Source organism: Cyprinodon variegatus, unplaced genomic scaffold (assembly GCF_000732505.1).
Source record: "Cyprinodon variegatus isolate N-32 unplaced genomic scaffold, C_variegatus-1.0 Scaffold67, whole genome shotgun sequence".
In the NCBI taxonomy this organism is placed as follows: Eukaryota; Metazoa; Chordata; class Actinopteri; order Cyprinodontiformes; family Cyprinodontidae; genus Cyprinodon; species Cyprinodon variegatus.
In genome coordinates this window covers 459,822-474,214 of record NW_015150520.1, presented here as the reverse complement: position 1 = coordinate 474,214, position 14,393 = coordinate 459,822, and the positions used below count along the sequence as shown (strand labels likewise).

General features: G+C 37.5%; 1 protein-coding gene across 1 annotated transcript in view; it reads left to right on the top strand.

The window, feature by feature from the left end:
* Positions 1 to 14,393, top strand: part of LOC107083027 (tensin-3-like) — a 53,170-nt gene that overhangs the window by 8,866 nt on the left and 29,911 nt on the right. Inside the window, exons 12-15 of the mRNA XM_015371961.1 lie at positions 5,312 to 6,172; positions 12,030 to 12,160; positions 13,836 to 13,944; positions 14,031 to 14,099. Coding sequence (XP_015227447.1) covers positions 5,312 to 6,172; positions 12,030 to 12,160; positions 13,836 to 13,944; positions 14,031 to 14,099 — 1,170 coding nt within the window. The remainder of the gene's footprint in view (positions 1 to 5,311; positions 6,173 to 12,029; positions 12,161 to 13,835; positions 13,945 to 14,030; positions 14,100 to 14,393) is intronic.

Genomic DNA, 14,393 nt, shown 5'->3' with positions numbered 1-14,393 from the left:
GTAAACATCTGTAATGACATCTGCTTAATGTGAAGCATCCCAGTGATGCAAAGTATTACAGTAGTCCAGTTAAGCATTTTTTTTTTATCAGTTCTGTTTATCTTAATAACATAGACTAGGTAAATATTCCTACCATTCCACATCACTATGAATCCATTGAAAATTTAACACATTCCAACCATTAACCTAAAGCCAAGAACATTATTGTTTTTCTCAAAAACACGCTTCATAAGAGATACATTAGATATTTTCTTCTAATGATTTTCTTTAAATTTTAGCTTGCAGTAGTGGTGGGATAATATATAAAATTCATGGGTGGGGTCCCATATCAACTTATTTTGCACAGGGCCTGATGGCAGGCATAGATGTCTGAGTGTAAAACCTTTTCATAGAAAGAGACAGACATTTTTTTGTGGTTTATCTGCTACTCATCACATAACGTCTTGTAATTGCAGATGTTTTAGTTAGAAAGATTTTTTTTGACATCTCTAGGGTGAAGCATGAGGGCTATTTAGACAGCAAACAGCTTTGGAGGCTGTGGAGTTTTTGAGTTTTCAGTTCTCCAGAATAAAAACCTCCAGAATAAAAACCCCAACACAAAATCCCAAAATCCCACAGCAGGCAGCTGAAACAATGGCTTTAAACTGCAGCTGAGGTTTCAGTTCCAGCTGTTTTATACCATGGCTAAATCTGCCTCTGCCAGCCGTGTAATTTAGATTTAAAGACGTGAAAAAGTGGCACGTAAACATGGAAAACACACAGACACACAGAGGACTGCAAACAGGATTCTGGTACTCATGCATGTGTGGTTTTGGACCCCAAGTGTTTCTACCTCATGCAGCTTTCTCCTCTACTGCTTCTAACACCTTGTCCCCTTATCTTCCTTAGTCTTTCTATCTGCACTCCTCTCAGGTTCAAGTTGCAGGTTGCAATTTGTCCAGTTAATTCCCATCCCCCTTTTCCTCCGGAGTACGCCTCCATGTTTACATTCTCCTCTCCAAATCTGGGCAACTCAAGGTCCTTGTGGACTTCTTTCCCTTCCTTGAAAGTGCATCATGTGTTCAGATCACGCTCTTCTATGAATGTGTATGTAAGGTTAGTGAATGATCCACCCTCTGGTTTCCTTCCTTTCCTGAGATGAAGACGCATGAGTGCACCCTCAGTCAGCTACCTGTGTTGGCTGGGACAGGATGCAGGGGGGGAGGGACAGAAAAATAGAAAAAGAAAGAAGCAAAGCTTTGAAGGCGGGGATTTGAAGTGCAGTGCAGCAACATGAGAGAGAGGAAGGAGAGAGTATAGGAGAGGAGGGAGGATACCACAGGGCTCTTAGTACCTCAGGAGACGCTTGTCTAACTTCTACTGAGCAGACGAAAAAAAAACAGAACCAGATAGAAAAGCTTCTCTGGAACTTTTCATGCTGCTTTTATTCTCATCTTTCTCTTTCCTTTCTGCCTGTCATCCGTTTCTCCTCCTCTTTCTGCAACTCCGGAGGAAAGCTTCAGAGTATTTCCATCCTGTTTCCAGTCAGCAGAGCGGACAGTGAAAGTTTCCTGCTGGCAGTGGGTAAAGTAACCCCTTCCTTTTATTTCCCTTAGGACAGATTAATTTGGCTTTTTTAAATTTCTGGTTATTAGTTACTGATCATCACTGTGGGAAAAAACTATGGGGAGATTTTAAGAAGCCTCTTATGCATTTCTGTTTTATTGCTTCTCTGCCCTCCAGAAGCTGCTCTCAAACAGCTGTGGTATGTACTACAGTAGTTACTGTACAATGTTTTCCTACTTTTTTTTTTTTAAATCAGACAACTTTACCTGGAACAGAGCTTCCTTTTTATGCTGCCCATTTCTGCCTGAATCTGTTTTAAGATTTTAACCACATATAGAAAACATCAAACCTGAAGTGAAATATTCAGTACACAAATAAGAGAGAAATGGAGAAGTTTAAAGAGCTAAAAAACTTTCAGGTGTGTTAGTTGCTGGTTATGTTGGGGCAAAATGTCAGATAAAAAACATAAACAAAATGTCATTATGCAAATTCGATTAAATTCTTACAAAACAGACATACAAGTTCTCCATGTAGAATAGAATACTATATCTTTGTAGTAATTAGATAAAAAGTAATAACACTCATTTTAGAGAGATTATTAACACATTAGGTAATACATTACAAGTATTCATTTGTGTTCATTTTGATGATCATCAACAGGTAATAATAAACCCACCTTTTTAAATCCACATCTGACCAAAGAAAAGGGATTTTCAATACAGAAATTGCCTTCACAATTGTGGGAAAGACTAATGATCTGACAGCTGCAGGGGACAGCCGTCGATACAAAGGAATAATGGCTGAGGAATTTTTCCAGAGTTTGAAGTGTTTTCCTTAAAAATAGGGAACAATGAATGGGAACACATTTTCACTGTTATCAATGTAGAGGATGGAGCTGGAGTAAAAGTTAAGTTTTGTTTTCTCTGCCATATGGATTCTGACTCTTTTACTCATGCCGTCCTGATGCACACTAAAGTCTAATAAATTGACCTTTAAAATATCTTGGAAACTGATTGCCTTTACTAATAAAACTTTATATAGCTACTACTTTTATGTTTTCAGCTATTTAGTGTACTGAAGACTTTGGTGTATGAACCTATTTTTATGAAGTTTGGTGAAGGTAGTTCAAATATTAAGCTATCAGTTTTCAGGGATCTTCCCTTGAGGAATCAAAATATTCTTTAGATTTTTTCTCATGTCATCAGTGATATAGTCTTGTTTTTCCATTTAATACGAAATAACTCATGAACAGCTTTTAGAGTTTAGGAAAAAGATATCACCAGTTCTCTCAAGATAATGATCTCTGAAATATGAAGCAAACAGCAGCTATCAATACATCATCTCAAAAGTTATACAACATCTGTTTAATTATTGATTAGACACATTTAATTGTTACAGCATCATTGCCAAAAAGCAATCAATGAGGGCCCACAAGTCTCCACCCTTTTTTAATGCTTAACTTTTTCGTTTGGATACAACTTAAATATCTTGAGAAGAATGTTCTATCCAGCATTTCACAGCACTTATTTAAGATAGTGAGTTGATAGAGTATCGAGTTCTGCTCTCTTGAAGTCTTTCAGCTAATTCATCATTGTAGGTTACGGTGTAAGGCTTTGAAAGAGTAGGACTCTTGTGGATGCAAAAGTATGAATTTTAATTAATCAAACCCCTCTGAGTTGAAGGAATTTTACTCTTAGCTCATAGAATAATAGCTCATCAAAAGGGTAATTTGACTCTTTTTAGAGAGGGTTCAAATGTTCTCTGTGTCTAAGAAAAGTTTTATTGAATTTGAGTAAATTCTATGTAGGCAATTTTCCTGTGTACCGTTATAAAAAGAGTAAATCATGAAAGGTCTTTGCTAAACAAGTTGGCTTTTATTAAGTGCTGCATTAAATGACATTAACTGAAAGTTGAGTGGAAGGAAAAAAGGTGTTAGATAATTGTTCACAAACAAGAAGGATTATTTCAACCTTTTGAGGATTGCAAAGCAAAGCATATCTAAGAGTTTTAGAGGAGATCAACTAGACATGAACTGCAAGTGTTGCATTTTATGTTTTAAACCTCCCCTGAAATAGAAAGAATATAAAGCAGAGACTTATTTAGCCTAGATGAGAAAAGGGGTTTTTATTCAGTGGTGTAAAGTCCTGTGTCCATGTGAAAGGCATAACTTGTATTATGTTTGAAAATCAATATTCCAGACATTTGGAGGAAAAGTGGAGAGCTATAGAATCAGTTGTCTAACAGGGAAGTTTAGAGTACCTCACACTTCCCCTCTGCAAAATACAACGGATATGCAGCTGTCTTAGCAGGAATTTGGACATTTTCAGTTTATAGTAAAAATACCAGCTTTAGTGACCATGGTATCATTGAGCATGTACTGTTAGCAAACCTTCTTGAGTATCCGTGGAGTTTTTTTAAAAAAAAGGAAGATTTTAAACACCAGACCCAGCAATTCAGATGATCTGAAGGCTGCTAACAAGGCTTCTCTACCGCTTCAGCAAAACTACAGGCTTATTTCCACAGCACACATATTACTGTAAAATGACCTTCATTGTTTTTCAACTATCGTATATATCAGGCATTTTAAAGCATAGTTGATTTTTGGAATTAATTTGATGAACTGCAAACACAAAAAATCCTAAAGAAACTAATGTGAGCAGGTTAGCGTGAGTGCACCACTTACTGGCTGGGAGGATTTAAACTTGTCATTAACGTCTTCAAGTGTTGAAGGTTTGCAGTGTATGTTATGCTATTTTTGAGCTACTTTGTTAAATGAATACTGCAAAGTCAGTTACTACAAAGCTTTTGATTTTCGTTGTTTACTCTAAATCTAGTGAATAGAGTTCAAAATTAGCAAAGAAAAAATTAAATGGCTTTTGTTAAATGGGAATTTTCTTGACCTGCCTGGGGTTGTTTTTTCTCCTTTTTTACTTATATTGCATAGTAATCTAAATATCTTCTGTTGAATAAAAATGAAGTGCGTGCTAAAGTTAAAATATGTGGGCTATTCCAAAAAAAAAATTATAAAAATAAAAACAATCCACTGGACTTTGTTTCCAAGTTTTAAGATGTTTCTGTTCCCATCCAGGAAGCTTTTTAAATTCAAAATGTCAGGAATAGTGTTGAGTTCCAGGTTTTATACAGTAGCCCATAAAGCCTCAAGCTCAATGCTATTCCTGACATTTTGAATTGATTCAAACTTGGAAATAAACTCCAGTGGATTGTTTTTAATATATATATTTTTTTGAATGACTATGACCTGGATGACGGAGAATCTTCACCAGAATATGTGGGCTAGTTTGGTTTTATATCCTACATGGTGGGAGATCTGTGGATCAGATGTCTTATTTCACGCCAGGTGTGAGTTATCACACACTCACCCATGTCTGACCACAGCTAGACCACTGTGACAGACACGTCATCCTCTTTTTGACACGCAGACTCACAGTTGGTAATGTCCATGTTAACAAAAGGGGCCTTGTGTTATCTACACAGTGTTTGTTTAAAGTCATGAATCAGTGATCATGGTAATGCAGGTTGGGAGTCTGCACTGTGCATAGGACAACAAAGAGGTTTTAGGTGGAAATAAGATTAATATAAATCTTTTCAAGATGGGAAAACAATACAAATGATGTTGACTTGTTTTTCCTTATGTCATTTAACTAATTTAACTTGAATACAACTGCAACATATCTTTCAAAAGTAGAAATTGCTAAATTCTACCATGTTTTGCAAACTGACCAGAATGATTTCTACTTTCTTCCAGCTCCTCCTAATGTGTCTGAGTCTGGAAATGGAAATTTGTACTCAAGAGTAAGAAAGAAGAGTACTGAGGAGGGAGCTCTGTACCCTCCAACCTCTATCAGCCCGAGCTGCAGCGACAGAGCGCCATCAGCCAGCAGTGACTCGGGCCTCTCTGTTGCCTCACAGGGGAGGACTGGAGCCAGACTCAGAAGAGGAACCCCTCAGGACACCTGGAACCAGAAGCTGATCTTTGGGGCAGACTCAGAGCCGACCCAGGCTCTCCTGGAGGTCATGACTGAACTTGATTCTTCCTTTAATGGAGAGGGAAAGGTGTCTAAAGATGAGTCTGGACTGGGAGCCTCTATCAATGGAAAAGTTTCATCAAGCGAGAGAGAGACGGATATTCTGGATGATGAGGATGAAGGTTCTGTTTCAGAGGCTCCAAACCAGAGTAATGATTTCTCACTCCCATCTGGAAGTCTACCTGGCAGTCAGAGTTCAAATGAGTACTCCACTCACTCCTGGGTTCGACAGCAGCAGAAGGTAGATCCCATGTCTGAACTACGAATCGGTAACAAAGAGAGAGCAGCACGTCTGGAGGCTCCTGAAACACCAACACGAGGATTAAGCAGCAGGGAAGCGGTGAAGAGATGCCTCATAGATGAGGGCAACAGAGAGCCTGGCAATTCTCCTTCATCCTGTCAGGAAGATGAGCTGGCCTCCTTAAATACAGACATCGATGACTCCATTGAGCAGCTGAACCAGCTGATTCTGGACTTAGATCCCACTTTTGTTCCAGTTCCTACTCGATGTTCTCCTCTGTCCCGCTCAGCCTCTTTACAAACCAACGGCCTCAGCCACAAGGGGAAAACATATCAGTCAGGTAAGTCTAAACAAAATGATCAATCTAAGTGTTTTCGCATCTGTTATAAAACGACATTTAGACCAAAATACATTCGCTGAGGCAGGGTCATTTTATAGTTTTATGACTAATGAAAAGTTAAGGAAAATTATAAGTAACATTCCTAATTTGTTATGCTTGGACATGCAGGTTAGGTCTGTAAAATAGCATATAAAAATAAAACAAACCATGTACTAATAAAGTATGGTTAATGGATGAAAAGTCTGATTATTATTGCTACTTTGATGTCCTCAGGAATTAGCAACTTCTTTTCCAACCAAAGCTGTCTGAACACTTTACATTAGCAGTGCATTGGTAGTTGAAAAGAATGCTTAAAATCTCACTTTTTTGCGAGCAATTATTCAGCTTTATTTTTGCAATGAGAATTGAAGCAAAGTACATCATTTTCCGGACCTTCAGTTTTGATAGCTGCTGGCAATATGGTTCTTATAATGCCAGTGTAAGTGTGAGTCTGAAAATAAAGTAATACAGCATATTTTGAGAGAGATTTTAACATTTACATAAATTATATCTGTCACTTTTGTTATGTCATTTTGTCAAATTATGTTTTTTTTGTCAGTACATGGTGTATTTCTTTTGTTATGATGTCAGCGACAATGCTGCTGCATTGTGAAATAATAATTTGGAAAGAGTTTGCTGACTTAGTTCTAATGGGGAGTCTGTGAGGAGAGCTGAAGAGCTTCCAACCTCAAACTGCTGAAACTCACCTTTAATAATACATATCCACAATATCAGTTCAAAAATGAAAAAAGCACAGCTCGAAAAAAGGTCTTGATTGCTCTGCTATCAATGCATCTTCACAGATAGGTCTTATCTAGACAACAATCTGCCATAACTATGACTCATTTTAGGCTAACTTTATGCTCGGTAATGTGTCTGTTAACCACACAACCCCATGAACATAATAAACATGCCAACAAGGAGTTGTTGCACTCAAACTAGGAGATTTGTTGACATCCAAAAAACCTGCTGCTGTAGCTTTAAAAAGCAGTGCATCTTTAATGTTCTGTGTGATCTAAATGTTATAATTTGTGCCAAACATTGAGGTTTATTTAGATTCAATTGAGTCCAAAACCTTACAATACGTGCACCAGAGTTTTGCTCCTTATACAGAAAAGCCATCCTTAGTGCCAAGATGTTTTGTGCAGATAATTAAACTATGCAGAAACCATTATATGAAATTAGTCTGAAAAGCTAAATTTGAACAATTTCACCTGAGATATTTTGATAAGAGAAATACAGTTCAATTTATGACTATTAAACTGGGCTGGCACTCCGTAGGCGATGAAATATCTCAGCTGTTAACTACTGTATTTTTAAGTAATTTACTATTTTTACTGGAAAACTATTACAGCACGCCTCACTAAAAGAAATGTATTCATGGATTAATGAAGTCTGGGAACTGGATTTAACATTTTAATTCTGCCAAATCAGACAGGGAGCTTTTTTTCAGGTTTGAAATACCAGCCAATGTTTTTAAAACAGGAAATTGTGAATTAGGGTGCTGCTGGAAGGTTGGAAGCGTTTGATTGAAAAGGTAGTGGATAACTGCTCTGCCTGTGATGTACAAGTAAAGTTTTGTGTGGTACACAATGAAGAGTTTAATCTACTGTTTGCCTTCTTATACCCAGACTGAGGTCACATGATTCAGCCACGCCAAAGTAAAGTGATAAAGTGACTGTAGGAGACAGAAGGCTGATGGGTACAGAATGCAAATTGTGGTTGAATCTCATTTCAAATGTGTCCTCTCATTCTTAGCCATTGCCAAAGGAAAAGAGGGTCTGAATTGGAAATATAGAAACAAAGTGGCTAAACCAATAAATCTATTTATTATAGATTTTACTCTTATGGTACTTTTACCAGCACAAAAACCCTATTAAGGTCTGCTAAGGTAGTAGATGCTGCAACCATAAACTTCAATGCTCATCAGGAATTTATATGATATTCCAACACAAAGGGTATTTTGCAAACTGGGAAAGCATTTTTTAAAATTGAAAGTTTAAAGGTGTGGTGCATATACCTAATTAATGTTCTTCTATGAAAAACTCACTGCAACCAATTCAGTAGTCACCTTCTATGTTGTGACTGTGTAACCTGTTTTCAGGATAAATCTAGCCCCTAAGGGAAGGCGTCATATTCAAACATCACACAGAACAAAATTCAGGGAAATGTTAGGAGTACGAACTGCAAACCTGCCCAAACCCACTTAAACAACCGCTGAAACTAACTGGCTAGGAAAAGGAGAGCTTTAATCAGAGACGTAGCCCCATCCCTCTCTGGTTATAATGTAGGAGTTGCAGAGATCCACAGCTGATGTGGGAGAATCTGTTGATAGGACAACCATAAGTTGTGGACTCCACAAACATGGCCTTTATAGGAATGGTGACAAGATTGTTGTATTACTGAAAGAGGCCAGTTGTCTCCTCTGCATTTTTTGCTGAAAGCCATGTTTGATACAGAGCAATAATGTGGAATCACTTTATCACTGCTGCTTACCTTTATCAAGGCTGCACTTTAAAAAATGAAAAAGTCTAGAGAGCTGTACTAAACAAAATTTCTTTTTGTATATACTTGTGTGTACAAAATGACAAAATAATATCACTCTAAGTCTAAGAATAAATTTCTCTAGTCAGAAAGCACCAAAATAAAACTTTTAAGCTTATGTGACAAAAAAAGTTACACTGGGCAGAAAATGAATGCACTAAATACACCTCATGGATGGTGGTGGTCACAAGACCCTCTTCATACGGTTTAACTTACCTTAAGCTGCCGTATTTTAGAAACAATAAAGGGCAGAAAAATGATTTCGGCATTTCCCAAAGGATTTCATTTGCAATCAGCAGGAGGTGTTATTACAATGTAATGGGCAACTTTATATATTTACAGGCCGCATATTTCAGATTTTTCTGTCCCCCACACTGTTCTGGACTCCTTTTTGTTGGTTTATCACCTGAAATGTCCATAAATGCATTCCAGTTTGTGGTTGAAATTTGGCAAAAGGTCCTAAAGTTTGAATATTATTAGTACTATCCCACCGGGGTCTATGATGTTTCATTATTTGATATATCATAACTGTTGTTTGTCAGTTCCTTGAAAAAGGAAAGATAATAAGGATAACAGGATCGGGTAGTTGACTTAAAAACAAAAAAAGCAATGGAAGGCCTACTTTGAATATTTTGCTGATGTTAATTCAATTCTCCCATAAAGAGAAGAATAAATTACATGTTTCATGATGGCCTTATATGCGTATACATAACATGTGAGGGTATATTGGCGTCATTGCTGTTTACATACAAGAAACAAAAACATCACATCCTAAGGCATCAGCTTCTTTAAGGATTATCCCATTTCAGAGTGGAATAGTTTGGCAATAATTTGAACTGGTGAAGGACAGAGGTAGATGTGGGCATAGGGGAAGGATTAGATTGTTGTCTTGCCCTGCAGGGTATTTGGGCAGCAATAGTGGGCTGATGTTCTCAACTCAGACACAAAACAAGGCATAATTGACCCTTTTAGCACTGCAAGGCATCTAAGTAAATTAATGAGTCGCCCTTTTTGGGAAGCAGATTGCTAAATAAAGTCATTGTGAAGTCTTAGAGATGAGAAACTAGACTGCTAATTTACTGCTTACTGCTAACAGGGATATTTTTAGATTATTGCTATTGCTCATCAATTCTGTGTGAAGATTTTATATTAGCAATCTAAAGAATAACCCAAATTATGCCTTTTTGGGATACTGTTTAAGTTTCCATGCTGCCCTATCTTCCCTGTAACTGCTGCAACTAGCTAATACATGCTGAATGATGATTTTATTACATTATACCCACTGGGAAGGTGCCTTCAGGTTTATTCAGTGACCTTTGTCACAGATTGTTTTTATGTTAGCAGTGTCATATGTGGGATGTCTCCACTTTAAAGCCCTCTGCATGAAAAACAGCTGTTCAAACTGAGCTGACCCCAGAACAGTGTGAATTTGAATTATCTAGAAAATCTCAAAATTTTCAAGATTTTACAAGAATGTTCTTTGCAGTGACTCAGTCCTCTCTTCTTAGCCTCTTTCCATCAATATTTAACCTGTCATCCTTCACTTGTTAGCTTAGGCTACAACCTAGAATTTATGTGACGAAAATATAGCCTAAGTGTTTGTACATAAGCAAATCAACATGTCCAGAATTGGTGGCTGACATTTCCTGCAGGGCCTATTATAAGCCATACCTAACACTTGAGTCTGTTTATTATTACAGTGACTGTTTTTTTAGGGGATGGTTTCAAGGAGGAACTGGTAAGCGTTTAGGAATTCTTTTGAAGTTCTGACATAACACCTTCAGCCTCTCATCTTTTTGAAAAGGGTACAGTCCTGGTACAAATACGGTGGACATTAGCTGATACTTGAGACTTTCATGGAAGCTCCTTTGGCAAAACTCACCACAGGAACAGTAGCTGGATTAAATTCAGTGGCTCATTCCAGCTTTGCTTTCATGGAACCTTTAGGCTGATGAAAACAGAGCCTTTACATTCTTAGCCTCTGTGTCAGTGATTCTTAAACCTCCCAGTTTTCAACTTTCAAAATACCAGTAGAAGAGATTTCAAACCCATTATGTGCCTGGGTTTAAAGACAAACCCTAATGTTTTAAAAAAAAAGTTGTTCAAACTAAAGAAAAGTTAACAGGAATAAATGGTGTTAAAAATGCAGGTAAAGATTGCAATTAGCAGGAAAAACTGGGCAAAAAGTGTATAAGTGTAAAAAAGCTTGATTACTGAGCAAGTTCTGTACCACCTTCATGCATCTGGTGAAGCCATTGTCCCTCTAGTTTCGTAAGCAAAATATTTCTCCTCCACTTGCTATTCCAACCACAACACCTCAAACACATCACATATACCAAAGAGTTTTCAAAACTGACTTTGGAATAATCCAATTAATATATGTGCTTAAGATGTTTTCACACGTTCCCCACCAATTTCAGCCTAATTTCAACTCTGTGAACAACATCCATACTTTTATTATCTTAGCAGTAGAATATGTATGTTTTTTCTTTAGATAGTGCAGAGAAAGCCAGCTTTTGCACTAATTCTACCATGAGGAAGCACACTGTGAGCACAACTTGGGAAGTGAGGTCAGAAAAAACATTGCAAATAAAATATAAAACCAGATTTTCACCGATTATTTTATTCCAAGGCTCTGAAGATTAGCATTTTTATGGCTCAAACTGCAGCTTATTTAAAATGATGGTAAAAACGTGTGAGCGGTGACTACGCTTTGCTCCTCATCTCCCTTATTTTGATTATTTTTGCAATTCAAATCATAACTTTATTCTGTCTTCCCAAAACCAAACAAATCTCATTTTTGTGCTGGAAAATGAGCAAACATGCATATTTTGAACAACCTCTGCATAATTCTGAGCTTGGAGGACTAGATTGTAACCATATCTAAGAAAAAAACCCTAATTTTTCCAGCAGATGTTTTTCAGACGAGACACTGCACTGTTCCACCATCTGTTTGCCGTTCATGCTCTCTTAGTCACACAAGCTTTGACTCTGCTGATAAAACACACGGATAGAAGGTTCCGTCAAAGACAAACAAGTCAAACAATAATCACTGTCATCAACCTTTATTGCTCAGTCAGTATCTTTCTTTTTTAACAAGGTGAGTTTAGGTTAATGTCATACCGTTTTTTTTAAGAGAGCCAGACTGTGTGTGTAAAAGTGAGTAACAGCAGCACATGACTGAGTCTAAAATAGATTGTCTGTGAGATTATAATCTGTTTTATTTTCTGCTTCCCATCCTCATCTCTGTCTTTATCACAATTCTCCTGATCAGGGTGGAAACAGCAGAGATATGTCAGCGACGTGACAGACTCTGCTGCTCCAAAGAGTCCAGGATGGAGGGGGGCTGGATCTCAGAGCTTCATAAATTCCCCAGCTAACAGCAGCTCCTTTTTAAACTCTCAGGTAAACTTAGTTTCACACTGACTGACTGGCTGTCAGGAATACAAATAATGTGTAAATAAATCTTTTGCAGAGAGTTGAAAAAAATGTGTTTACTGGCAAGTTGTATGTATTTTTGCAGCCATTACACATTAAATATGGTGCAAAGTTATGTAAATTAATATATCAGGAAACATTTGGGGTTAATGAGATATTTTAACTTTATCTCAGCTTCTTCTGAATAAATTTTGGCCCTGAAGAAACATAAACTTAATACATTTTTGTTAACAACTGCAGATAAAAAGTGGCCTACCTGTAGCTGCAAAAGAAACAAAAAAAATAAATAAATAACAATAATAAAAAAATTTTTTTAAAGTAATTTTTGAAGAGATTACAGCTAAGCCTTTAGCTTTGGATTAAGGTTTTTGGAATGACTCAAAGGAAATACTTTTTGTAATGCTTCAGTGGTGTTTATGTTTTTATATTATGATGAAAAACCATTAAGATTGTTAGACTGAATCTGACTGATGATAACCCATTCTGGTCAAGAAAGAACTCTAAGTCAATCTTAGTTTGTGGCTGTCTTTTTGCACCTGCTTTTGGTATTTCATAATATATATACTGACTCTTCTCACTATTGATCCAAAATGTCAATGTTCCAATCCTTTAATGCTGATAATCATATTTAGCTTGTGACACAGCGCATTGTACAAAAACAGATTCTCTCTGCTGCCTGATTATGTTTGGATCCCTCTTGTTAATCATTTTAGTGCTCTTGGGCATGCTTCATCGTTAGCACCACTCAAAAACAATTTGAAAACTCAATCTCACCTTTTCTTCTTGAGATATTCCAAACAATCAAAAGGAGAATTCTTCAGTTTTTCATTGGTTTCCGTTTCCACCCTTAGACTTAAACGATTCCGTTCTCTTGTTCTTGTTCATATGTCTGTACCTCACTGTGTAGACAAGTCTCACATCAAGCTGAGACCATCTTTTAAGAAAGTTCTGCAATGGTACCAACCTCATTTTTTGTGTCCCTTTTCAGCAGAGGCAATCCTAGAGCTTAATGCGCTGGGGTGTCCTGAATCATGTCTTCTTGAAACAAGCAGAAATACTTAATGCATTTTTTCTGTATGTGAGTCAATTTTAAAGCAATGACTGCAAACATGCCTTTATGGGTCTCTTTGGTTAGCTCAACAGGAATATACATCTCAAGAGCTTCTGTCACCCCTTTAGGGTAATTAGTTGATAGTTTAATATCAGCTGGACTCCTGACTGTAATACAATTCCCTGATCATTTGTGGTAACAAAATAAAGTTAAAATGAATTTCTTTTATAAAGCCTTTTAAGCTCTTCACCAGCTTGATTTAATGTGGATCTAGTTCATTGCTCTATTTTTAAACATCACCTTAGTTATCTAAAGGAACCCCTTTCGGTGTCACTGACTGTTTTGCTTTCTCTGCCTTTTCGTTTTGGAAAGTCTGGACTTTTCTTTCACCCAGCATTTAGCCTGTGTTGCATGAATGGCCCGAGTGTTTAGACCAAAACACAGATTGCAGCCACACACGGATCACAAGACTGATGTCTGCTGTTGTGTGCTTGTGTGTGAGGGGGAGGCTGTCACCTCTTAACACTTAATAAAGAAACATCTCCTGTTCGGTTTCCCCTCACCTCATTCTCTGTACTTTTCGTTTTAAAGCATGGTCAGCTCTATAAAACTACCAGTGTGGATTTCCGCGGACAAGTAGACAGCTCTGACTTCATCCCAGCGACTCCAGCTTTCCCAGTGTCTCCTCAAACACCCTATGGTAAGAGATTATGAAAAAAATAGTCCCTGTGGCCGTGGGTGTGTCTGCATTTGGAAGTCTTATCAGTCTTTTTCCTTTTCTTTCAGTGAAACATTTCTCTGAGATTTCCCAGCTCGGTGGTGGAAGACAGTGGGACCAACACAGCTGGACACAAGGTAGACTTTTTTAAAGTTAGTGTATGGCCAGATACTGTGCTTTAAAAATGGATCCATACCTTTTTTTAATTCCATTTGTTGCACATAAACCCTCAACCTTCCAGGCTCAGTGCTTTGCAGAACCAGAGTGGCTGTGTTTTAGTGTGGAGGGTATTCAACATGCAATTGTTTGATTCCATCTTCCACAACCTGTCAATGTGCCCTTGGGCAGTGCTCCTAGGCCCCGTCCACACGAAGCCGAACCCTGGCCTAAACGCACAAATTTTTAACCAAACCAGCCTCTCATCCACACGA